Source organism: Musa acuminata, chromosome BXJ3-3 (genome assembly GCF_036884655.1).
Source record: "Musa acuminata AAA Group cultivar baxijiao chromosome BXJ3-3, Cavendish_Baxijiao_AAA, whole genome shotgun sequence".
Lineage (NCBI taxonomy): Eukaryota > Viridiplantae > Streptophyta > Magnoliopsida > Zingiberales > Musaceae > Musa > Musa acuminata.
In genome coordinates, this window is record NC_088351.1 from 13,019,700 (window position 1) to 13,046,214 (window position 26,515).

Here is a 26,515-nt window from a genome sequence, read left to right on the forward strand (position 1 = left end):
CAATTGACTAATGCTCAAAAGATTATGCTTTAAGCCATCAACCAATAACACATCTTCAATCGAAAAGTTGGATTTGTTACCTATGGTTCCTTTGCTAATGATTTTATCCTTATTGTTATCTTCGAATATGACATACCCTTCATCTAGGCTAGTGAGTTTAGAGAATTAAGATGGATCTCCGGTCATGTGCCTTGAGCATCCACTATCAAGGTACTCTCTTGTTCCTAGATTGTGATGGTAAATATTTCTATAAAAGAGGGTGATTTTTAGGTAGTCATTTGACCTTCGGTACCTCAAAAATTGATCTACTCAACTTATCGTTTTGTATAGAATTCTTTATGGTTCCTTTAGGAACCCAAATCAATTTGTGTGGACTATATCTCTTAAGTGGATATTTATAGGCAACAAAAGTTACATTTGGTGTGGGGTGATACATGCAAGGTAGGGCCTTTAACAAAGGTGGTTGGATTTTAGTGAGAGCTACTCACAAATCTGATTCTGCCTCTTCTATGAACATGACCCTTATTGGTAAGGATCATGTTCAAGAACTTGCTACTAACCTCAAACTTTTCTAAGGTTTCTTTGAGTAGCAAGTTTTTCTTCTTAAGTACCTCTAAGTGTTCACACTTAGTACATAGAGGCAAAGAAGGATTATCATGATTAAGTTTCTCAAATTCAACATTTAAAATGGCATGATCCTTTTTCAAAGAGTTATACATTTTAATCAAATATCTACATTCATCAAACAATTAATGAAAAGCACTTAAAAGCTTGTCGAAAGATAAATTTGCATCTAATGAACTACTTACCTCATCTCCGATAGCCATTAATGCGTAGTGAGCAACTTGCTCTATGTTGGTTGGCTCCTCTTCTTCGGATGCACTTGAGTCATCCCAAGTTGCTTTAAGAGCCTTCTTCTTTTTTTATTGCTTCTTCTTTGCTTGGAGACATTCGCATTTAAAATATCCCAGCTTCCTGCATTTGTAGTATATTACTTGTTCTTTCTTGAGTTTTATTTTATTTTTAGTGTTATTTTTAAATTTATTTATTTTTATGAATTTTTTAAACTTTCTTATCAAGAGTGCCAAGTCATCATCAAAGTCCTCATCACTTAAATTTTCTTTCAAGTGGTCTTCATGAGTTCTTAGTGTTATATCCTTTTTGTTCTTTGGAAGGTTGTTCTCAAGCTCTTCATGAGCATTGTAAGTCATTTCGTAGGTCATTAGTGACTCGATAAGTTCTTCGAGAGGAAAATTATTTAAATCCTTGGCCTCTTGAATGACCGTTACTTTAGGGTCCCAACTCTTTGGAAGGGAACTCAAGATTTTATTAACAAGTTCAAAGTTTGAAAAACATTTGCTAAGAGCTTTTAAATTATTAACGACATTCGTAAAACGGGTATACATGTCGACAATAGTTTCACTTGGTTTCATCCGAAAAAATTCATAAGTATGAACTAAAAGATTTATTTTTTACTCCTTTACTCTACTAGTGTCTTCATGAGTGATTTCGAGTATGTGTCAAATATCAAAAGTTATTTCACAAATAGACACTCTATTGAACTTGTTTTCATCTAAAGCACAAAACAAGGCATTCATAGCCTTGACGTTTAAAGCGAAAGTCTTTTTCTCCAACTCATTCCAATCGGTTCATTGGAAGAGAAGACTTTTGAAAGTCATTTTCTACAAGGTTCCATAACTCAAAATCTATTGAAATTAGAAAGATCCTCATTCTAGTCTTTCAATATATGTAATCCGTTCCATTGAACATGAGAGGATGTGTAATTGAATGAGTCTCTTGATTGCCGACAAATGTCATCTCTCTTGGGTTTCAAACCAAACAAGAGTGACCAAGCTCTAATACCAATTGTTAGGATCAAGAGCGTCACTAAGAGGGGGGGTGAATTAGTGTAGTGGAGAAAATCGTTGGTTTGTAAAATATTTTGTTCATCGAAAATCAATTTCGGAAAATGCTTGACTTTAGAATGAAAGAACTAGCAATTATCTAAGAAATGACAGTAATGAAAAGGAGAATGAAAATGGGCACACCGGAATTTATAGTGGTTTGGTCATTGTGACCTACATCCACTTCTGATTCCTCCTCTGTCGAGGTCACTAGTGTCCATTAATGGTCTTCCTTCAATAGGCGAAGACCAACCACCTCTTTACAATGCTTTCTCCTTTTCACGGGTTTAGGAGATAACCCTTACAAGCCTCACACCTCTCTTGAATGATCTCAACACTTAGAAAGGGAGGAGGAGGACTCTTTTGCACTTTTACAACACTTTTAGCACCCGAAGAATTCAAGATTATGTTCACACTTTTGTACCCTTTCATGCAGAAAAGGGTGAGGTATTTATAGGCCCAAATGACTTTAGAATTTGAGCTAAAAAGTGTCATATCCCCAGATTTTGGAGGTAATGACGGTACCATTACCTAGTCTAGGCGATACCACCACTTGATAGAGCTTGGAGACCGAGCTCTATCGGTACCACCGCTTGATAAGGGTGGTACCACCGCCTGACAGTATTAACTGACGACGGTACTACTGCCCAAAGCACTGGGAGACTGAGTCCCAAGCGGTGCCACCATCGGCTGTGGCTTTAGGTGTTGAATGGGTTGTTCAATCAGCCCAATTCAGCCTTGTTAAGGGCCCAGTTGGCCCCTAATCGAGTTAGTGAGATTACCTCTCAATCCTAACTCAACTAATGTACTAACTACGATTAAGGCAAGCAATCTCTATTCGGTATGTCGAGTTTTCTCTCGACAATCCTCCGGTCGAGCTTTCGGCGAACTCCCAACGGACCCTCAGCGAACTCCCAACAAACTCTTAGCGATCTTCCAACGAACTGTCAGTGAGCTCCCGACACACTTCCGGTACATCGTTCGAATCTTCGACTCCGGCTCATCATATGCTTTATGCCTTACCGCTATCGTAGTTAATTATGCACACTTATCTTAACACATAGATTATATCAAATAATTTATCAATTGATTTCATAATCAAAATCCGAGATTCAACACTAGTACCCAATATGGTAGGATTCATTAGGGTAAGTTGACAAATAGGAGGGAATCAAAGGGTCATAGGCTAGGTTCTTTCTTGTTGCCATCTTCTATTCTCTACTCTCCCTCTCCTCAACCTATAGCTCCTTCTTGATTGCGTAGTGCACATAGCGAGGAGGATTGTACAGCGATTTGAGGAGCATATTCACAACCCCTACCATATGGATCACCGTTAGAGAGGAGGGCAATTAATATTCTTCATCCTCTTTCATAGATTTATAGGATCTTCCTAGGTAACACAATCTCCCTTGTACGTATATTTTTCGGCTTTGTGAGTTTTTGCGCATCAATCCTTGCACGACGATGAAACCTTATTTTTCTATGGGAATTCTAGGAGTTTGTTTTTATTCTTTCACTGTCCATGTAATGTCGCCTCAGATTTTCCTACAAGGAATATCTCATCACCCCATCTCTAAGGAGTCCAAATTTCCCTATATCATGACTCCTAGAATCGTAGCTACTTAACGAAGGGAATTGCAACCTTAAGACACGAAAGAAAAACCCAACCCCATGAAAAGCCAAATCACAGTTGAAACCAACCTTCTACCTCCCATCGATGCCTTGCAATAGAAAAATCCTACTACATGGAGAGATACTTTCCGTCGACGGCCACCAAGGGTCATTCCTCGGGTTGTTCCAGTAAGATCCCCCGACAACTAGAGCCTACTCTAGTCAAGAGAACTAGAGGAGAAAGTAGAGGAGTTACTGCTCGGAATCAAGCTGCTAACGTCCCTTTTTTGGGCTACCAACCAATGCAAGTAGATGTGTTCGACCCTTCTAGCAAGACAAAGGCCTCGAGGTCTTTCTAACCCACTATAGTAGCCTCAAGAGGAGGTCTCGACAACAAAGAACTCAACAAAGTAGCCCCTAAGCCGACAGCAACATTTTCTATCTAGAGATACTCTTTCAACATGCAATAGAATTCTATGGCAGAGAACCATCGTAGAACACTATATTTATCTTTGTCCTCGCTGTCCAAAGACAGCAACAAACTCGACATATTCAACCCCTTCCACAATGCCAAACAAAGGTGTTGTGTTGTCGAATTGGTGAGAAGAGGAAAGAAAGAAAAAACCGACAGCAAGCGTTCTACAGTGATCTACCTGTGCTTCTCGCATGATAAATTTTTAAGCAATTATAGATAAAGAACTCTTTACTTTAGTTCTCTATTTTAGACACTTTAAATTTACAGTAAAAGTAGATTAATTTCTCCTTTCTAAGTTATATTTATTACAGCAAAAGCATAATTCCTCCACAGATCAGATCGTTGAACCCAAACCCCATATAGATCAACAACAGGAGTTTGGAAGTCTAAGGTTCAGACGGTGAGAAAAAACCCTGACTAAGAGGAGAAAAAAACTAGCAAAAATCTTATGCCAAAGCCCTTCCGACGAGAGGCTAGTTTTGTGTCGGATTTCCCCTAACGAGAGGAGGAGATGGGAGTTCAGAACCAAAGCTGAGGATTACTTATTCCCGCTCGCTAGTGTCAAAATCAATCAGCTGAGGGGCGTGTAGGCTTCCTGGTGACCTTAGCGCATGCTGTGGCCATGAAAAGTTCTCTCAAAAAATCTAAACCTTCGACTAAAAATAATTAAATTTTGATAGCTTATTAGACACGTGCAGTTGTAAGCTGCCCTTGATATCATTAACAAAGAACAAAGAGCATTGCAATGTTCGAGAAATTTCATTATTATAACCAACATAAAAGCTCACATAAATGACCTCTTTATGTTATCAAATGTGAAGAATAAAGCTCCATATGCCATGATTTCAAATCCCACGATTACACAAGAAAATTTTCAAATGGTTGATTCAGGGAGTGGAGATAGCTCATCGAAAGCGCCTTCATTTTTTTCGACTCTTCCATTTCTTGACAGGGAAAAGAGTGAGCTTGGTGCTTGAAATATAAGCAGCAGCTTCTGCAGGCCGCAATCTGGAAATAGCAACTTGCTTCGCTTCACTTGCCTTGTCATCTGCAAATGGTTTCACCTCAAATGTTCCTCGAGGAAATCCTCTGGCCACCTGCAAGTGATATTACAACTCATTGATCATGCTTGCTATACCACCATCTACAATGATTATATTACCTTTTGTTCCACGAATTCTCTAGCATTCTTAGGAGAAGCAAGAGCGCTTACGAGTGACTCAACAGCCATTGGTTACTAGAGAAAAACTACGATTTCCGCATAACCATAAATCTTGACTTGGATGAAATGACTGTCATTGTATACCTTCAATAAAATCCACACTTTTAGACAACTGCTTAAGACTGCAAGCTTTGTTCGCTTTCCTGATGTTAAGTAGTTGCACATGTAACGGTCCACCCTTAGCACAAACCGTGGCCAAGACTTCGCGTTATCAGGGTCTGGCTTCTGATTAGAGACAGCCTGAAACATCAAAGAAAGATAAGGACCACAGAATAAGTAATAAAAAAGACTGCAAGAAAGAAGATGAACTTCGAGGCCGAGTAGGTACATCGAGAAAGTCAGTTAAAGGTTACATGAGAGTCACCAAAGAACAGCCAAGAGTAGTTTGTTTTGAAGGAGCAAATCAAAGATAGCAAGCACCTCATAATTTAAAACAATTATATATGATGATATAGTTCAACCACATAGCACATATAAACAGTAAATATAGGACAACGGAAGTGTACGATGTTGGGAAGGAATCCTCTTTCTGGGTTTTTTCCTTTAGGTATAAGGAATCAACACAAAACCTTTATCCTTCATTTCTTAAGGAAGAACAAGAAGTTGAAGCATTAGAACATCAGAGAGAAATGAAAAGATTTATCTTACAAGCAAGCGGCATATTTCGTGTTCAATCTTTGAGAATGATGTTTCTAAAGCTTCCACACGACCAGTAGCATGACAGCAAGTGCATGGTTCACTGATCATGAATGTCACACTCGGGCGGACCTGCAACATGCATTAATTAATTCATGTTTCCTGGTGAAATCCAAGTTGTACAGAAATCATTACCAACACTCTAGCCACCCTCACAATTTACAACTGCTGTTGCCTCTGTTTCAAAACCACCTTTTGTTGACTCATATCATGGCTAATAACTATACAAATGTGAAGAAATAAAACCATTAAGAATCTACAGAACTGGATATAGAATGTTTAGCTATAATTTATTCTAATTAATTCTACACAATATAGAATCCAACTCATAGCTATAATTTATAGTTTATACAATGTTTAGCTAATCAAAGTACTGGATATACAATTCAGTTACCATAATTAATAAAAAAGTAAATTTCATCAATATTATTAATGAAATCCTGGGTCACATAAATTATTTATCATTTGAGAGTTCACATAAAAATAAGCTTGCTTTACATCTTGTTACAAAAGATTATCTGTAATGCTGCATGTGTTTGGTTGTAATTCTACTTAACAAGTTTATACTTATGAAACCATCACTTCTCAGTTAATGTGGTTCATCAGAGAATATTGTAACCGTCTCCTCAATGCATACCCTCTTCCTGGTGATTTCCATCAATCCAAGCTTAGATAGCTCAGAAACTCTCACTGTTGACCGATCCCTTTCAACTGCCTTCTTCATTTCTTCATAGACTAGCCTTCTATTTGCTGGAAAGAAAATAAATAAACACATAACAAGAATTTTACAAAAAACATATTATTCTCAATCTCAAAAAGCATTAATGCAAAAAAAAATCTACTACCATGTGGGTGGATAGCCAAACAAAACTTCTGAAAAAACATGAAACAGGGAGAACAAAATGAACCAATCAAATGAAATAAAAACCCTCAGTCACAAAGCAACGGAGTTCTATTACAAAGACGGGTTATATTTGAACAGAAACATCTGATCCAAATATTCTAGTGTACTCTATTATACTGGCACAAAGTACTTCAATTTTCCAGTAATCATATGCAAGAAATATTGTGAAGCTAAAACATCAAAATGTAAAGAGACAAGGAACCATAGCATATGAAGAAAAAAAAGGTGCAATTATGATGCAACAAAAACAATAGCAAATTCATAAAGTTCCAACTATTTAGAATCGGTTACATGAATCTTTTGCCATTATTGAGATATATAAAGAGCCATATCTTTAAAATTTTAAATTATTATTTATAATTACTATTAGAATCTTTTTAAGTCTCCCTCTACCTATCCTCATGTCACTAATAGTAACTATTTCACCAAGTCTAATTACCATATCTATATGTTTCTGAGCACATGTCCTTACTACCTTAAACGATACTCTTTCATTTTATTCTCTATCAAACCGACACCAAATTGCACACAAATAAAAACATTTCTTTTCTTATCTTTTCTAATAACTCTACACATCGGCGTTAACATTCTCATCTCAACTATATAATTTTTTTATATATTATTTCTTAACTATTCGACACTCAACCTAACACTCAGTCCATAATAGTGTATTCAAAAACGCTTGGTGTCAAAAGGCACCACAGTCCCAAAATGCCCAAGGCGCTCCCCTATACGAAACGTGATCCCGAATATTATAATTTAAAAATTATATAACATAATTAACACAAATAAACAACTGTGGTTAATTAATATAAATAGGGCTGCTCAAGCCCCACTAGAGAGCTCCCAGGTCAACTTAACCTAGAAGGCAGTTGCTGTTTTCACAAACTTAGACAGAAATAATCAACTTTGATTTATCTAAAACTTGAAACACCTATAAAAATAAAACAACAAAGAAGGCAGTGGTGAACGTGCAAGAAGGCAGTGGTGAATAGGGAGGGAAGCAGGATTTTAGGGGGGGGGGGTTTTGGGGGGTTTTTGGTGGTGACGAAGGAGAAAGAGAGAGATACACTAGGAGGGAGGGAAAGAAGACGCCGTTGCGCCACTACTGCTAGAGGAAGACATCACTGCTACCATTGGAGGAAGACGCTGCCGTCATTTGCTGAAGGGAGGAACTCCACCACCATGCAGAAAGTGGGAAAGAGGGATTTCTAGGTTAGGGCACAGTTCGTGTGTGGGAAAGAAGGATTTTTGCATCAAATAACTAGTTCAATCGAACCATATAGGACTATTTTGGTTCAACTCAGGCTCAACTTGACCTGAGTTGAACTAGGCAGGCACCTGGCCTACCCAATGCTTGGGTCCAAACGAATGCCTAGGCTGTGCCTAAGTGAAGTTGTGATAGAACCCTTGCATATTGATCTCTTTAGGAGATCGGCCTCCTTGGAACTCTATAGGGGTTCCTCCCTCCAAGTTGTTGCTCAAAGGCTGCAGAAAATATTCATCTATTGCTTATCAAAAGAGGAGAAATACATGGCTATTTATAGGGCTTCTAAACCCTAACTCCTAATAGGACTCCTACTCAAGACTCCTACTTCTAACCAACTTTTAATAGGACTCCTACTCAAGATTCCTATTCCTTTACAACTCTTAATTCTTCTATAAGAAACAACCTCCTAACCCTAGCCGGCCTCTTCACCTCTTTAATAGGGGTCGGCTTAGATAGATTTTACATGAATGTCCCTCTCAATTAGGACTCTCCTAGCTAGAGTCCTAACAGACCCGCCCTCTTCAAATCAGCCTTGTCCTCGAGGCTGACGATTCATGAATTCTGAGAATTTGATCTTCAAGTCATCATAGTTCTCCCAAGTGACATCTTCTATTGGTAGGTTCGCCCGCTGTATTAGCACTTCAGTAGTGAGTCGTCGTCGTTGAATCACGATCCGTCGATCAATAATGGCACTTAGCTGGGTCTGGAGTTCTCCTTGGGTAGTCATACTTGGTGGGTGGCTTTGGGCTATCTCCAAGCACCTATTTACAACTTCTATCTGGCCATCGGTTTGTGGGTGATATGTCATACTCCTTTTTAATTTAGTACCCTGCATATGGAATAACTTTGTCCAAAATCTACTCGTGAAAATGCAAGTAGAATTTGTCACAAGCACAATGTGTCCCTTATAGTGTAATTCTTTTGAGTCTCAATTGTAATGAGCCACGAAGCTAGGTGCTTCCTCCAATTTTTGTATGATTTTACTGGTCTCCGAATCTTCTTGTCATTCCATCTTAATATCCTCAAGGAAGTCAGTAGTCGAAAGTGAAATGGCCAAAAATTCAGCTTGCTTAGGTAGTCGTAAAAGCGCATCTGCAACAACATTCTCTTTCCCCTTTTTATAAGTTATTTCATAATCATATCCAAGAACCTTTGTTACACATTTTTGCTGCTCGGGGGGAAGATATCTTCTGCTTCAAGAGATATTTTAGACTTTTATGGTCGGTCTTGATTTGAAAGCATCGCCTGATCAAGTACGATCTCCACCTCGTTGCTGCGTGCACAATGGCGAGCATCTCCTTATCATTTGTTAACATGTTTTGATAGGGGGGAGACAATGCCTTGCTAATGTATATGAGTAGTCGACCATCTTGCATAAGAACGTCTCCCATTCTGTTTCCAGATGCATCAGCCTCAATGATGAAGGGTCGGTTGAAATCTGGTAGCGCTAGCACCGGCGTCGTCATTATGGCTGCCTTATGTTTGTCGAAGGCAGTGGAGGCTCTATTCAACCATTGGAAGACATCTTTTTCCAGTAAGGAAGTGGTACACTGATCTTTCTATAGTTTTTCATGAACTTACGGTAGTAGCCTGTTAAACCCAGAAAGCCATATAGCAATTTTATGTTCCTCGGGGTAGGCCAGTTTTACATTGCTTCAATTTTGAAGGGGTCCACCGTCACACCTTCCTCTGATATGATATGCCCAAGATATTCCACATTTTGTTGAAGAAAGTAAAAATTCGTAGTGGCCGTTGTGTGTTCGAAAGGCGGTTTTCGATATGACTTCTTCGTACACTCGTATTTGATAATACCCGGATCGAAGGTCTAGCTTTGTGAAGATTTGTGCTCCCTTTCATCTAGCAATTCATCTACTACTGGAATAGGGTATTTATTCTTGATGGTTATGCCATTGAGAGCTCGGTAATCAACGCATATTCGCCATGTTCCGTCCTTCTTACATACAAGTAGCATCGGTGAAGAGTAGAGGTTGCAACTTGGCCGAATAACTCTTGTTTCGAGCATCTTTTTTACAATCCTTTCTATTTCATCCTTCTGGAGATGTAGATACTGATATGGCCGAGTATTTGCTGGAGATTTGCCTGAAAGAATCATTATATAATGATCATGCTGACGGGTAAGAGGTAGGTTGTGCGGTTCGTCAAATATATCTGAAAATTCAGCAAGCAAAGGAAGTAGTTTTAGATCTTCAAATTCTATTGGCTCTCCCTTAGTTTGCTGCTCAAGTTGTACCAAAAAGCCGTTGTATACTTTATGCAAAACCTTCTCATTGTTGTGTGCAAATCGTCGTTACGTCGCCCCCCACGTTTCCCGTTCAGTATCACCTGTTTCTCCTTACTGTAAAATTTCATAATTAGTTGCATAAAATTTCAAGAAATATCACCTAATGTCATCAACCATTTAATTTTGAGCATGGCCTCATGATCATCAAGAGGGAGAAGGAAGAAATATGCAATTATCTCTTAGTAAGGCCTCATGATCAGCAACAGTTTCACTTGCGGGCGCCTACGATCATACTTCAAAATCCATCCATTTGTGACCTTAACGTCAAACCTGCTGCAATTCTCGATAGGTAAGGCCATCTGGATAGTAACCTTACTATTTAGAAAGGTATTAGTACTGCCCGTGTCGATGAGAACAGTGATCGGTTGTTGTTTGAGAAGGCCTCCAACTTTCATCGTTTGCGGGTTCGAGTAGTCAGCTAGTGTATGTACCGTAACTTCGATCGGTTGTGGCTCTTCTTCTGCATCTTCTTCTTCTTGTTCAAGGCTCTCTTCTGAATGTTCAATGACCTCTTCCTCTATTGGTTCAATCATAAGAAGTCTCCCTTTACTACAGCGATGCTCACGGCTCCACGGCTCGTCACAATGCCAACATAACCCCTTCGCATATCGCTCCCGAAGCTCTTCTCTTATTAACCTCTTTGGTGTAGGGACTCGGTCGACAGTAGGGGGGGCTAAGGGCTTCAATATTGCTGGTTGAGGAGCGACCCTAGTCCTCCGAGGTTCATGCTTCAATTGCTCCTCTTGATGTCGTGCGAAAGAGATGGCTGACATAAGCATATACGGTTGTCGCGCTTTAACTTCTCCTCGGATCTCCGGCTTTAAGCCCTCAATGAAGGTCCTCAATAGCTGTTTTTGAGACCAATCACGAGTTTGATTAGATAACCTTTCAAACCTGGTTTGGCACTCCTGAATGGTGGAGGTTTGTCGGATCTTTGCTACTTGTTCGTCAATATTCTCGTAATCGGTTGGTCTAAAGCGGATCAGCAGTCCTTCTTTGAATTGTCGCCATGAAAGGACTCCATAAGTATGTTCAAACCAGTCAAACCACTGTATAGCATCCCCTTCAAGATGTATAGCTGCAATTTTCACCATAGATGCATCCGCAGTTTTATGGTACCGAAAATATCACTCCGCGCGCGAGATCCAACCAATCGGGTCTCCTTCTTCCCATCTAAGGAAGTCCACTCTCATGCATGGATAGTTGGAGTCGGTCATAGAGCTTCCCCTCTCTTGGAAGTCATATCTTTGGGCTTGGTGCTATTGGGCAAAGCTCTCTCCTTGATGTGATTTCTTCAGGCTTAGTGGTTGGCCCAATCTGAGTTCGGTAAAGAGCGTCTGAATCTTATTCTCCATTCGCGCCTCGAAGGCTTCGAATTTAGCATTGATTACCTCCTCAGATGTCATAGTATATGCCGCCAAATCTGTGATGTTAAGATCTCTCTCTTTTGTTGTCGGGTTATAGGCATGTATTGGTTGAGAGAGGTGATGGTCGAAAGGGTTGGTAGATTGGTGGATGTAGGCTAAGGTTTAGGCTTGTTTTGTGGCTATTTTGGGTGCAGTTTGAGGGTGTGGTTTGGTGGAGTTTTAGGACTGTAGATGAAAGTTTTGGATTTATGGTAGATGGTAGCAAAGGTTTGATAGAAATAAGTGGAAGTTGCAGCAAGTATGTGCTATCTTGTAAGAGTAGAATTGTCGTCGAAGAAACAACGGTTTCTCGACATAATTTCCACCAAAAACTTGAGAGAATTGAGGAGGGAATTGATAGCAAAATCACAGTTTATATGACAGCAAGGATATCTAATTTAATCAAGAAAATTTCGGCAGTATAACAGTAAGGAAATTGGTGCAAGTTGCGATTGTAGAATTCTCGTCGAGAAATTTCAGCGGGTTATGACGAAAATTTGCAGCAACACAAAATCGTTTTTAGAGATGAATTTCTTAATAGATCAATCTTAGATGGAAGCCAAGATGATCTATGAAGTGTATAAGAAATTTCATTCAAAAAAGATTGCAAATAGATGGGTTAAGGCAACAATATGCGGCTGAAATTTTCTACAGCACAGATTTTTAAGTATAGCAGATTGGACGTAAAAGATTAGTGGTTTATATTATGAATTTTTTTATGAAACCAAAGGGAATTCCACTGTTAGGAAGTGTCAAAGCTATCATGAAAATTTCGTAGAGATTTGGATAGAAACAACGTAGTATCAAGATCAAACAAACAATGCTATGTGGCTGAAATTTTACAGTGTAGATTTTCAAGTATAGCAGATTAGACGTAAAATATCAATGGATTATATTGAGAATTTTTTGACAAAACCAAAGGAAATCTGCTGTTAGGAAATGTCAAAGATGTCATAAAAATTTCATAGAGATTTGGATAGAAAAATCACAGTAGCAAGATCAAACAAACGGTGCTATACGGTTGGAATTCTGCAATGTATCTTTCGTCGTAGAGATGAAAACTTTATGACGAAAAGTTTATGCAGCAATATAGGAATAATTTTTTTAGGATTTTCAAATAAGGATAACTAAATTGCAGCAGCAGTAAGGTAGAAAACCAGAACCTGTTGCAATTCACGGGGAGATCAAAGGATGATCCGTGTTGGTGGAGATGACGGCGGAATTTGACAACGATCTCTTAAGCAATTGTGGGAATCGCTTTGGGCGGTTGTGGATGGTTGATGGATGGCTGTGGAAGGGCAGCGAGACGCCAAGAACGCTGCTCTGATACCAGGTGTTAGAACCCTTGCAGATTCTAAACTTGGGGTTGATCTCTTTAGGGGATCGGCCTCCTTGGAACTCTATAGGGGTTCCTCCCTCCAAGTTGTTGCTCAAAGACTGCAGAAAATATTCATCTATTGCTTATCAAAAGAGGAGAAATACATGGCTATTTATAGGGCTTCTAAACCCTAACTCCTAATAGGACTCCTACTCAAGACTCCTACTTCTAACCAACTTTTAATAGGACTCCTACTCAAGACTCATATTCCTTTACAACTCCTAATTCTTCTCTAAGAAATAACCTCCTAACCCTAGCCTGCCTCTTCACCTCTTTAATAGGGGTCGGCTTAGGTAGATTTTACATGAATGTCCCTCTCAATTAGGACTCTCCTAGCTAAAGTCCTAACAAGTTGCTCGTTGAACCCAACAGGCGAGCACTCGAGCCACGCCTGGGCACCTAGGCGAGCATCTAGGTGCCCGATGACTTCACTAGTCAATAAAGGAGTCCATAAAGCATTGCTGGTTTAACAACTATTTGTAAAATTTTTCGTTTAATCTCAAAGGTACCCGATCATAAACTCCTGATGCCTCATGGCGTTTCAACCATCCCATTTTTATTCTATGAATAATATTTTCATCAATTGCTTTATCTTGTTGAATAATTGATCTAAGATCCTAAAACTTAATAAAACTTCTTATGTATCTAACTTAACTATATATCCTCATGTCTATTCCTTATATTACCAAAATTACATCTCATTTATTTCGTCTTAGTCCTACTTAATCTAAAACATTTAGTTTCAAAGGATTGTCTCCAACTCAAGTTTAGAATTAATTATACTTAAACTCTCATCACTTAAGATTACTCCAAGGTCTACCCAAGCAAGCAATGTAAAAAAGTAAAGACTTAATATGGATTCTTGATACAGCCTTATACTAATAGGAACTCACTAGACAAACTCCATTTAATTGTAACACTAGTGGATACATTATCATGTATACCCTTTATAACATCATTATAACTAGTGAATACACATTATTTTTTAAACTCATCATAATGAATTTCTAGGAGCTATATCATAGGTCTTCTCTAAATTAATAAAAATCATAAGCAAATCTTTCTTTTTCTCTTAAACATTTTCATTAATTATCTTAATAAGTAAATAGCTTCTATTTTTATCTTCTAGACATAAAACCATATTGATTTTAGGAGATACTTATTTTAAGTTTTATCATACTTTCAATTACTCTTTTCCAATGTTTAAATTTTATAATGTGACTCATGCTTTTAATTCCTCAATAACTAGAATAATTTTAGATATCACCCTTATTCTTATAAATTAGCCACTCTTCTTCTATTTATTAGGCATCTTTTAAATCTCAAAATTTTGCTAAATAAACTAGTTAACTAAACTATGCCTTGGTCATTTAAATTTTTTCAAACCTTAATAGAGCTATCATTAGGTCTCTCACTCTTTATCTATTTTAAGACTTCTTTTACCTCACTAGCTCTAATTTTACGAACAAATCTATAATTACTAGATCTATCATTATTATCTATCTTTGAATCCAAGTCAATTGTGGAACATTCATTAAATAATTTATAAAAATATTTTTCTATCTTTTCTTAATTTCACTATCATTAATAAGGATTCTTTCATCTTCATCTTTAATGCATCTAATCACCTAAATACTTACACTTTATTTCTCTATTTTTTTCCTATCCTTGGTACCTATTATAAAAATTATCATAAGTCTTATATCTCATCATACTAACAACTCTCTTAGCCTCTATTTTAGATTTTTTATTTTCTTAATTTTTTTCTTATTTTTATAATTTTATTAATCTTTAATAATTACTTTTTGAACTTTCTCACAAAGATTACAATTTTGGTCCATACCAATATACCGAGCCCTGCTCCGTATGGTACGTACCAAGGCGTACTGACGATACACAAGGGTGTATCAACGGTACGTCCAAAATCATAAAAACACCTCCAAAAATACTTGAAAATAGAAAAAAAAAATTTGATTAGGGTTTTTAAGTTAGAAATAAATATGAATTTAATATAATTTTAGCAAAAATAATGTAAATTAAAAAATAATAATGCCACGTATCTTTTTTGGGCTTTGAGGAGTAGCTTTGTGGTACATTTTGAATCGTCTTTTCGTTAATATTGAATTATCAACAAAGAAATTATTTGAATTGTTAGATTATTTTTTTATACAACTTAAACTTTGATATACCTGGTTCTATCACCAAAAGGATCGACGGGATTCAAGGGTGATGGATTGGGGTCCTCAATCCTATGTATTTGTATATCAATATGATATATTTATCGAATCCAATCTTAAAATTGATCTAACGACATAGTGTACTGATACCAGTGTCTGCCATACCGAATCGTACCGCCCGGTACGGGCGGTACCTACCGGTCCGACAGGCCAACAATACGTGGACCGCCTGGTACCGATCCGCACTGTAGCAGTGCTACAGTGCTCGGTACACCATACCGTACCGATACCGAGCTCAAGTCGAAATACCGGTACGGTACGGTATTGCGAACCTTGACTGAAACACTATATGTCATTGGTGCATCAATGTGGTGATGGTCGTAGTCTGATCGTCATGAACCACGTGTCCGAGGCGACTCCTGAGAAAATGACGAATGTGGCATGTATTGGTGCAGAGCATAAAGAATATCATAACTTCTACTTTGCTACTGATCTGCTACTCCGTATCATAAGATTGATCATCGTACTGTTGCTCCGAGAAGTATGACCAACAAAATATGATAATAAGAGAGAGAAGTGAGTGAAAAAAAGTTTAAGAGAGTTTAAGATATTGAGAGCATAAAATGAGTTGAAAGAAGAGGGAGGAAAGGGTTTAAAACCCTTTTCTAAGCCTCAAATGGTCAAATTGATCGTTTAAAATATGGCAATCTTAAACCTTGATCGATAATGGTCGAAATCCAACCGTTATCGATTGGTACAAATCGATAACAGTTGGATTTCGACCGTTACTGCTCGGTACAAACCCCGTATCACCCAATACGGGTCAAGTGACTGGTACTGCCCAGTAGAAGGCAGTCCGTATACCGGTATCCTATCGGACCAGTACGTACCACTCGTACCGGGTGGTATGTACCGATACAACAAATCCTGCTTTCTCATGCCACCAACAACCCTCTTAGAACAAGACTCTATCTTTAATTTCTCCAAGAATCTCCTTTATTAAGATTCTAATCCTATTGATAATTATAGTCTAAATAATATTAATATTATCCTCATCTAAATTCCAAACAACCTCTTTTTGTATCTAGCTCTACTAAATTTTTTTCGTATCTTTTTCTTCTTCCATTTTCAACAACAAATATCTAATATCATAGTAACAAATATCTAATACCATCAACCAACAACAAATATATTTTTCTATTCAAAACTTCACCATCTAGTCTAGTAAGCTTTTTACTTCTTTCTCTTCTTCCATTTTCAATGACAAATATCTAATACCATTACCATCAACAAAAAATTCATCAACCTATGTTTGATTCATCAAGCTTTCACTTATAACATTATAATTCTTATATATCAGTGTCTGCCATACCGAATCGTACCGCCCGGTACGGGCGGTACGTACCGGTCCGACAGGCCAACGAGACGCGGACCGCCCGGTACCTGTCCGCACTGTAGCAGTGCTACAGTGTTCGGTACACCTGGGTGTACCGCTCTATCACGAACGGTCGTCGCGCACCCGCAACAACTCCGTTCAACGAACCGTTCGTCGCTCCCACCCGCATGTACAGCTGCTTGACAGCATGTTTTCTCATGGTTTTGGGTCATTTTGCTTGTAAATATATAAGTTCAAACAAGCTGCAGTGTTGCAAAGCGACCGTTCACCGAACCGAGCAAAACAGCCCCAAAACAGCCCAAAACAGCTCCGTTTTCGCGTGCCGCGGGAGGTGAGCGAAGAGCTGCCTCCGCTCACCAAAATGTCAGCCATCTCAGACCCCAGGAACCCCCCGGGTGGCACATGGCTGGATGGGGCTTCGGTTATATACCGGGCGTTGAACACTCTTTCGCAAGTTCGCACGTGACCTTTACGGGAACTTGGTTTTGCGCCCGGGACCAGGTGAGCGGCTGTTTGTGGGCTTGCAGCTGTTCGTTCATCCTTGAAAGCCTTGTTTTTCTCCCTCTCCCTCTTTTCTCTTGTGCACACAAGGTGTTCGACGAATTGCTTGTAAAGCTTTCCTTTTCGCGAGACTTCGGGACTTGTCCGTTGCTCGTTCTTTCGATCTAACTCTCTTTCTCTTTTACAGGTCCTTCGGGACCTGCGAGAGGTTACAAAGTCGGCTGATCCTTGCGGAGCAAGATCGCAAGGGCGAAGCGCGACTTAGGTAACGCAAGCTAAGTTCGCGTCTTTGCCACAAGGGTGACTCGCGACTTAGGCAACGCAAGCTAAGTTCGCGTCTTTGGCCGCAAGGGTGCCGCACGCCTTAGGCAATTCCAGCTAAGGTCGTGACATTGTGGTATCAGAGCGGGCAAGCTCTTCGATCGAACAGCGAACGAACTTCGCAACTTCGCCATGGCAAAGCATCGTGGCGAATCAAGCAAGACGGGGCAAGCCGGACCCTTGCCCCAAGCAGCCGCAGGTGGGCTGCATGTGCACACTCGCTCTCATGCTGTTGGAGCCGCTCAAGAGGAGCGCGGCAGCGAACAGGATGAGCGAGAAATTGGCAACTCTCCGCGAGCAGAGGAAGCGCAATCTGGTGCGCTAACTGAGAAAAAGAGTCATAAGGAGAGACTCACGACGGCGGAAACCCGCTTGGATGTTCTGGAAGCGAGCATGGAGGAACTATACCATGGCCAACAAAGACTTGTTGGGGTAGAGAGCTCGCAAGAGGAAGCAGAGTCCAGGATCGACAAGGTCGAGGCCCTAGTCGACCGACTGTCCGATGACACCAAGGACTCCGTGCAGCACTTACAGGATGTTGTGGCGGAACTCACTGCAAAGGTGGCCATGCTCACAAGAACGCTAAATGCGGGAGGGGGCAACACCCGCGCTGCACCGCCATAAAATTTGAGGGCACCTTAGCCCCATGGATATGGAGGGGCCAGAGATGCCAAGGAGCTCGAGAACTTTCTGTTCGACATGGAGCAATACTTCAAAGCTACGAGGCCCGATTCTGAAGATACCAAAGTTTCCATAGCAACAATGTATCTGAACGGAGATGCGAAACTTTGGTGGCGCACTCGTTGGGAAGAGATCCAACAAGATCGGTGTCGAGTCGACACATGGGAAGACTTGAAGCGGGAGTTGAGAACTCAGTTCCTACCGGAGAACACAGAGTTCGTCGCAAGAAGGAAGTTGAGACAACTCCGCCAAAGTACCACCATCCGAGACTATGTGAAGCAGTTTTCTGCACTAATGCTGGACATACAGGACATGTCCGAGAAGGACAAGTTGTTCAGCTTCCTCGATGGTTTGAAACAATGGGCTCAACAGGAGCTGAATCGAAGGAATGTTACCGATGTAGTCGGGGCAATTGCAGCTGCAGAAAGGCTCACCGACTTTGTTTCCTCTGAAGACCTAGCGAGAAGGAAATAATCTTCAGGCAATCGCCCTCCAAAACATTCTCGAGGGAAGGAGCTCGGGGGCGAACAGAAGAAGAAGAGCTCCCACAAAGGGCCGAACACGAAAGGCAAGGCCTCAAAACCTGGAGGATGCTTCTTGTGCGGAGGACCGCACATGGTAAGGGAGTGCCCACAAAAACAGGCACTCAATGCATTGACGGCCTCCATCCACCCTCCCCGATCGGACAAGGGCAAAGCTGTCGCCCTTAGCTCAAGCAGTTCTGAATCCAGCAGCGATGATGAGGAGTCGCAAGGACCCCGAATGGGAGCAATGCGTTTGCTGAACGCTATGCAGGGTCAAGTGGGGGAGAACATGAAGACGAAGGCACAAAAAGTAGGAAGTAGCGAACTGATGTATGTGGACATCAAGCTAAATGGCCAAACGACCCGTGCAATGGTGGATACGGGCGCTACCCACAACTTCATAGCCGATCGCGAAGCACAGCGACTTGGGTTGACCTTGGAGAAGAGCCCAAGCCGAATGAAAGCGGTGAACTCGGAGGCCAGGCGAATCTCCGGGTTGGCGAAGGGTGTTCCTATCAAAATCGGGACTTGGAGCGGAAACACCAACATGATGGCCGTGCCACTGGGCGACTTCCAAGTGATTCTTGGAATGGAGTTTATGCACGCGGCGAAGTTGGTGTCGATGCCGTTCTTGAACTCCCTATGTATGATGGGAGGCAATACCCCTGCGTGGTTCCCGTCTCTCGGAGAGGAACCAAGGAGCCCCAACATATTTCGGCATTACAATTGAAGAAAGGGGTGCGAAAGGGCGAACTGACGTTCGTGGCTGCTATGAAGCTAGAGCCACTCAACGAAGAGGCCATTCAAGAACCTGCTGTGGTGGCGAACGTCCTGAAGGAGTTCAAAGACGTTATGCCACCCGAGTTGCCGAAGACTCTTCCACCACGCAGAGGCGTGGATCACAGTATCGAGCTGGAGCCAGGAGTGAAGCCTCCAGCGAGACCACCCTACCGCATGCCCCCGCTAGAGTTGGCAGAACTCAGAAAGCAGTTAGGTGAACTGCTAAGCGGTGGTCTCATCCGCAGCTCAAAAGCACCTTTCGGAGCTCCAGTTCTCTTCCAGAAGAAACAAGATGGGAGCCTCCGATTATGCATCGACTACCGAGCCCTCAACAAAGTAACAGTGAAGAACAAGTATCCCATCCCGCTCATTACGGACTTGTTCGATCAATTGGGCAAGGCGAAGTATTTCTCAAAACTCGACTTTCGGTCGGGATATTGGCAGGTGCGCATTGCTGAAGGCGACGAAGCAAAGACTACTTGTGTGACCAGGTATGGAGCGTTTGAGTTCTTGGTGATGCCTTTTGGCTTAACCAACGCTCCGGCCACATTCTGTACTCTCATGAACCAGCTATTCAAGGAGTATTTGGATAAGTTCGTGGTCGTCTACTTGGACGATATCGTCGTCTACAGCCAAACGCTCGAGGAGCATGTCAAGCACCTTCGGAAGATTTTCAAGGTTCTCAGGGAGAACACGTTCGTAAAAAGGGAGAAATGCTACTTTGCTCAAACTGAGATCCTATTTTTGGGGTATCGAATCGGTGATGGCTCCATTCGGATGGACAAGTCGAAGGTGCAAGCAGTTGCGGAATGGCGAACTCCAAAGAAGGTGCCAGAGTTGAGATCCTTCCTTGGTTTCGTCAACTACTATCGACGCTTCATTGCCGGGTATTCGAAGCGGGCAACCCCACTGACGGAGTTGCTGAAGAAGGAGCAGCCTTGGAAGTGGTCGGACAAATGTGAGATAGCATTCCAAGACCTGAAAGCTGTTGTCCTAGAAGAACCAATGCTCAAATTGCCAAACTATGGAGAGCCCTTTAAAGTCCACACAGATGCTTCGGACTTCGCTATTGGAGGAGTACTCATGCAGGAAGGTCATCCGGTGGCCTACGAGAGCCGCAAACTCAACGAGACCGAGAGGCGATATCCAGTGCATGAGAAGGAGATGACAGCAGTGATCCACTGTCTACGAATTTGGCGACACTACCTTCTCGGGTCGCGATTTGTGCTGAGGACAGACAACATCGCCCTGAGTTATTTCCAAACTCAAAAGAAGCTCTCCCCAAAGCAAGCACGGTGGCAGGACTTCCTAGCTGAATTTGATATGGCAATGGAATACAAGCCCGGGAAGGCGAATGTCGTGGCCGATGCGCTGAGTCGGAAAGTGGAATGCGTGAATGCTGCACAACTGGAGGGCAGAGGCCAAGCAAGTCAGTTACACTCCAACTTCCTTTCCCGAATCAGAGATGGACTGTATAGTGATCCCCAGGCAGTTATCCTGATGCAGCTCATCAAAGAAGGCAAGGCACGACGATTTTGGGTCCAGGAGGGACTTGTTTACACAAAAGGGAATAGGGTTTATGTTCCCCGAGTGGACAATTTAAGGCGTGAACTCTTAAAAGAGTGTCACGATTCCCTTTGGGCTGGACACCCCGGCATTCACAGAACGTTGGCTCTCGTGGAGAGGGCCTTCTACTGGCCAAAGATGGGGATTGATGTGGAGGAGTATGTTCGAACATGCCTTACTTGCCAACAAGACAAGGCAGAGCAACGGAAGCCGGTGGGACTTTTGGAGCCGTTGCCCGTACCAGAAAGGCCATGGGAGAGCATTTCCTTAGACTTCATATCAAGCTTGCCACTTGTAGGGGGACTTGGATCGATACTCGTGGTGGTCGATCGGTTTTCAAAGTATGCAACTTTCATTGCTGCTCCCCTACACTGTTCAGCTGAAGAGGCGGCCAGACTGATGATGAAGGGTGTAGTGAAGTATTGGGGAGTCCCACACAATATCATTAGTGATCGTGACGCTCGGTTCCTGGGACGATTCTGGACCGAGCTATTCAAATTGTTGGGGTCAAAGTTATACTTCTCTACAAGCCTCCACCCCCAGACGGATGGCCAGACTGAAAGAATAAATTCGCTCTTGGAGCAGTATCTCCGGCACTACGTAAGTGCCAATCAACGAGATTGGGTGAAGCTGTTGGACATCGCCCAATTCTCCTACAACTTGTAGCGGAGCTCTGCATCCAACAAGAGCCCCTTCGAAATTATCACAGGACAACAACCGTCGACTCCGCACACTATGGCAATTGGGTATACTGGGAGTAGTCCATCAGCCTATCATTTCGCAAAGGAGTGGCATCGAAATGCCGATATTGCGCGAGCTTACTTGGAGAAGGCGGCAAAACGGATGAAGAAGTGGGCAGACTTGGGAAGGCGACCACAAGAGTTCAAAGTTGGCGATTTGGTGTTGGTAAAGCTCCAACCAGCATCACTCCAATTCTTCAGGAACAGAGTTCACAAAGGATTGGTGCGTAAGTATGAAGGGCCCTTCCCAATTATCAGCAGAGTAGGCAATGTTTCTTACAAGTTGCAGCTGCCGGCGTGGTTCAAAATTCACAACGTTCTTCACGCCAGCAACCTGAAGGCCTACCATTCGGATCCGCAAGATGCTTCTCGAAGTGTTCCAACTCGGCTTCCTCCCATCACAGCCTCCTACGAGAAGCGAGTGGAAACCATTCTGGCGGATCGTAAGATAAAGCTACCCAGCGGAGCGGAACAGACAGAGTACTTGGTGAAGTGGCGAAAGCTTCCACGAACTGAAGCCAGTTGGGAGCCTGAAGACGCCCTGCGACATGAAGAAGAAGTCATCAACAACTACCAACAAGCGTCGACGAGGGCGTCGACAGTTTAAGTGGGGGAGAATGTCACGAACGGTCGTCGCGCACCCGCAACAACTCCATTCAACGAACCGTTCGTCGCTCCCACCCGCATGTACAGCTGCTTGACAGCATGTTTTCTCATGGTTTTGGGTCATTTTGCTTGTAAATATGTAAGTTCGAACAAGCTGCAGCGTTGCAAAGCGACCGTTCACCGAACCGAGCAAAACAGCCCCAAAACAGCTCCGTTTCCGCATGCCGCGGGAGGTGAGCGGAGAGCTGCCTCCGCTCACCAAAATGTCAACCATCTCAGACCCCAGGAACCCCCCGGGTGGCACATGGCTGGATGGGGCTTCGATTATATACCGGGCGTTGAACACTCTTTCGCAAGTTCGCACGTGACCTTTACGGGAACTTGGTTTTGCGCCCGGGACCAGGTGAGCGGCTGTTTGTGGGCTTGCAGTTGTTCGTTCATCCTTGAAAGCCTTGTTTTTCTCCCTCTCCCTCTTTTCTCTTGTGCACACAAGGTGTTCGACGAATTGCTTGTAAAGCTTTCCTTTTCGCGAGACTTCGGGACTTGTCCGTTGCTCGTTCTTTCGATCTAACTCTCTTTCTCTTTTACAGGTCCTTCGGGACCTGCGAGAGGTTACAAAGTGGGTTGATCCTTGCGGAGCAAGATCGCAAGGGCAAAGCGCGACTTAGGCAACGCAAGCTAAGTTCGCGTCTTTGCCACAAGGGTGACTCGCGACTTGGGCAACGCAAGCTAAGTTCGTGTCTTTGGCCGCAAGGGTGCCGCACGCCTTAGGCAATTCCAGCTAAGGTCGTGACAGCTCGGTACATCGTACCGTACCGGTACTGAGCCCAGGTCGAAATACCAGTACGGTACGGTATTGCGAACCTTGTTATATATAACCTTATCAAACTTTCTAGTAAGAAATAAGTATGAGTTTTATAAAATGTACCAATTATTAGATTAGGTCTTGTGGCTGCTGGTGTCAAGTCTTGTATAAGAAGATAAAAACAAGCTCAACGGATAGGTGAGATAGGTTGAGGCTGAGGGATTTGCCTGATAACAAATTGAAACAGAAAAAGGTGATGTTCATAACTATGTTTAATTTTTAAAAAACAATGATGAACTGATTGGTCAGTAACCAGATCCCATTATATTGACAAGTTACAGGCAGCATAAAAATACTCAATTGAAGGCTTAAAGAAGCAGTAGCATCCTCCTTAATATGGCTTTATCTCTATTGTTAAGAAAAAAAACTTGAATCAGCTAATAAGAGAATCCAAATGATATAACATCTACAGCAAGTGAATTCACAATTTACTAATCAGTTGGACAACAACCTTCTGTATTTAGTTCAAGCATCAGGCCAGAGCATTATAAAGAAGGTACAAGTTTTTAACAGCCCTTGTTCTACATTGATTCTTAGAGGTAAATTTATACAAGAGCCTCTTGTTGGAAATCGAAAGATGAATAATAGATAAATTGTTCGAGAGCATCCTTTCACTTTCAGATTCTAAAACCATTTAGACTTCAAAGAACAAGTGCCTACTCTCGAAGAAACCTATATAATCAGAAAAGATTTTTCTATGCAAGAAAGCAGAAATGAATTTTTTTAGGGTCAGGACAAGCTATACATTGTTTAGGATCATTCTTTGTTGTTAGGTTAAAGATTTATGCTCTCCAGGAAGTTGTTTATAGTATTATATTCCCTTTTCTCTCATAATTCCCCCTATCATCTTCTGGACACACATTCTTCTTCTGGTCAACCAGTTAATTTAGAACATTGGCATCTAAAAGAACTTAATGTTTGTTTCACCAATCTCTACAGAGATACGTATGGAATTAGATCTAACAAAATAAATATTTTAGTACTTATGTCAAACAATAGTGATTAACAAATTCATGAACCAGACCCCTTTCCAATCCATTTCCATAATCAGATCATACTTCTAGACCAGCCTGGACCATTCAACATGGCTAGTTTTTCATTAACCATTAAAAATGACCAATACCATGTGAATGACCGGATTTTATCATATCAACTAAAAGACCAAAAGGCCCATGATTCAACTTTCACAAGGCCAAAGGGAAACATTGCCAAAATGCCTCAATGCCCCTCAATACCATGCCTTGTTCTTCTCATTAACTGTGACCCCAGCATCTACCCTCTCATCATCATAGAGATGTCAAACTTCTGTTTTATTGAGTTCTGTGAGCAAGACCACCTCACTGTACCTTTTTGATCTGTCAATAATACTCTTTGCCAACTGCCAAGTTATGTGGGTTGTATGTTTATTTATCCCCAGAACAAGTGGCCTCTAACATAACTGATGCCTTCTACATCACATATGACTGCAAGAAATAGTTTATGGACATACATAATAAGTCTAGAGGTGTGGGGCCACCAAGCAATAGGTGATAAGATGATGCATCCAAGACCCAGCCTCGTTTCATAATCATGTTGATAGGTTTCAGTCTTTTAATCACCGCTGCTTCTACAGTGCTGCTTTAGCAGAGGCCATCATTCGAATATTTATAAACAATAAATAATTACTTGAAGAAATTTGATCGTTCTTGAGAAACACTTAATTTCTTAAATACGAAACAGAAAAATTGGTTTATTTATTAAGCATTGACAGCAGTCTACTTCAGTTTTAACAACTTTATTTTATTTAAGTGATTAATGTAAGAGTAGAACTTGTAAAATAATATAGCATAATCCTGAATTGTTTGTTACTCCTAAATAGGTGATTACAAACTCCTAAATAGGTGATTAATGCTTCGGTAATGCCTAAGATCTCAATAGCCCCACTATGATTTTTTTTGTTTTTATTAGTACAAATTTATCAATTTTAATGTATTTTAAGTACTCATAATGAACTTAAGATGTCCCCAGTTTACCAATGTCCAACTAGAAAACTGTTAACCCAAGGCTTGGCTGGATTGTTTTGATAACTACAATTTAAAATCTCAAGCAATAAAACCATGTTAATATCTAATAGAGCTCTACATTCAGCTATTTAGATCAGAGGCCTATTTAAACAACCTTTTGAGGGTGAACCATTCATAAGGCTCCCACTAATGTGAGGTTTGGAAAGGATCAATATATACAGCCTTACCCGGATAACCAGAGAGCTATTTCTATTGATTTAAAACATGGTCACCCTGCTCACAAGGGGAGCAACCAATGTTAAAATCATGATACATAATAAGAAGAGTGCAGAAAATGGTACTCAAGGGTATTTACTTACATTCATCAACCATATCAATAAAATCGACCACAATGATGCCACCAATATCTCTTAGACGTAGCTCCCTTGCAATCTACAGCAAAATAAAATGATTTAAGTTTTAGCAACTTCTTCCATCGTGGCAAAATAGGCTTTAAATTAAGGTTGGTATTTTGATTGTGTTAACTATTTACATCAAACAAACACAAGAGAAGAAGAAACAGAAAGAGAGTCCTTGAGACTCGCTCTTGACTTTCAGCCCATCCAGTGCAATTTTATGAATGAAACATTTGCCATGGTTAAGATCAACCACTGGGCAACTTAGATCAAGGAGTTTTCATTTTTAGTGCTGCTACAAATAAAATGGAAACAACAATGTTGTCATGGTGAAGACTGGTCATAAATAGTTGAAGGGTGAGACTGGACAGGAATTCAGCATCACAAGAATCTTTCAAATTAATGATTTAACATGATTACTAAAGTGGTGACAAAGATTTGGATTTAACATACTTGTTTCACAGCTGCAAGATTGACATCTAGAACAGCTTTCTCCTGAGATGTCCCTTCTCCTAGCATGCACTGGCCCCCATTAACATCGACTGAAACCAAAGCTTCAGTCTGTTCAATCACCAGATAACCTCCATTAGACAGAGGGACCCTACAAGAAAAGCAGAACATTAGCATTAAACTATAGTGCAACTATTTCAGGCACTTACAGAAAAAAAGCCACCAAAGTATGCTGTAAGAGGAGAAAACCAGCCACACAAGTATTTATATCCCCTTGAGCCAAACAGAACAGCGTCCAATCAACAAAGGTACCATGTCGGAATCATCAGATTAGCATCATAA

The 26,515-nt window shown here is 41.2% G+C and overlaps 1 protein-coding gene across 2 annotated transcripts in view; it reads right to left on the reverse strand.

Moving 5' to 3' along the window:
- Positions 1-4,736: 4,736 nt before the first annotated feature.
- The window catches only part of LOC103973231 (ribonuclease E/G-like protein, chloroplastic), a 31,686-nt gene continuing 9,907 nt past the window's right edge, over positions 4,737-26,515 (reverse strand). The window contains exons 9-14 of one of the 2 annotated variants that reach the window (XM_009387732.3): positions 26,177-26,324; positions 25,688-25,760; positions 6,546-6,658; positions 5,861-5,980; positions 5,297-5,452; positions 4,737-5,087 (exon numbers count right to left, since the gene is read on the reverse strand). In XM_009387732.3, coding sequence (XP_009386007.2) covers positions 4,911-5,087; positions 5,297-5,452; positions 5,861-5,980; positions 6,546-6,658; positions 25,688-25,760; positions 26,177-26,324 — 787 coding nt within the window. In that variant the 3' untranslated portion in view covers positions 4,737-4,910. Of the gene's footprint in view, positions 5,088-5,296; positions 5,453-5,860; positions 5,981-6,545; positions 6,659-25,307; positions 25,602-25,687; positions 25,761-26,176; positions 26,325-26,515 lie in introns of those variants that run through there. The other variant, XM_065143303.1, reaches the window with a different exon arrangement.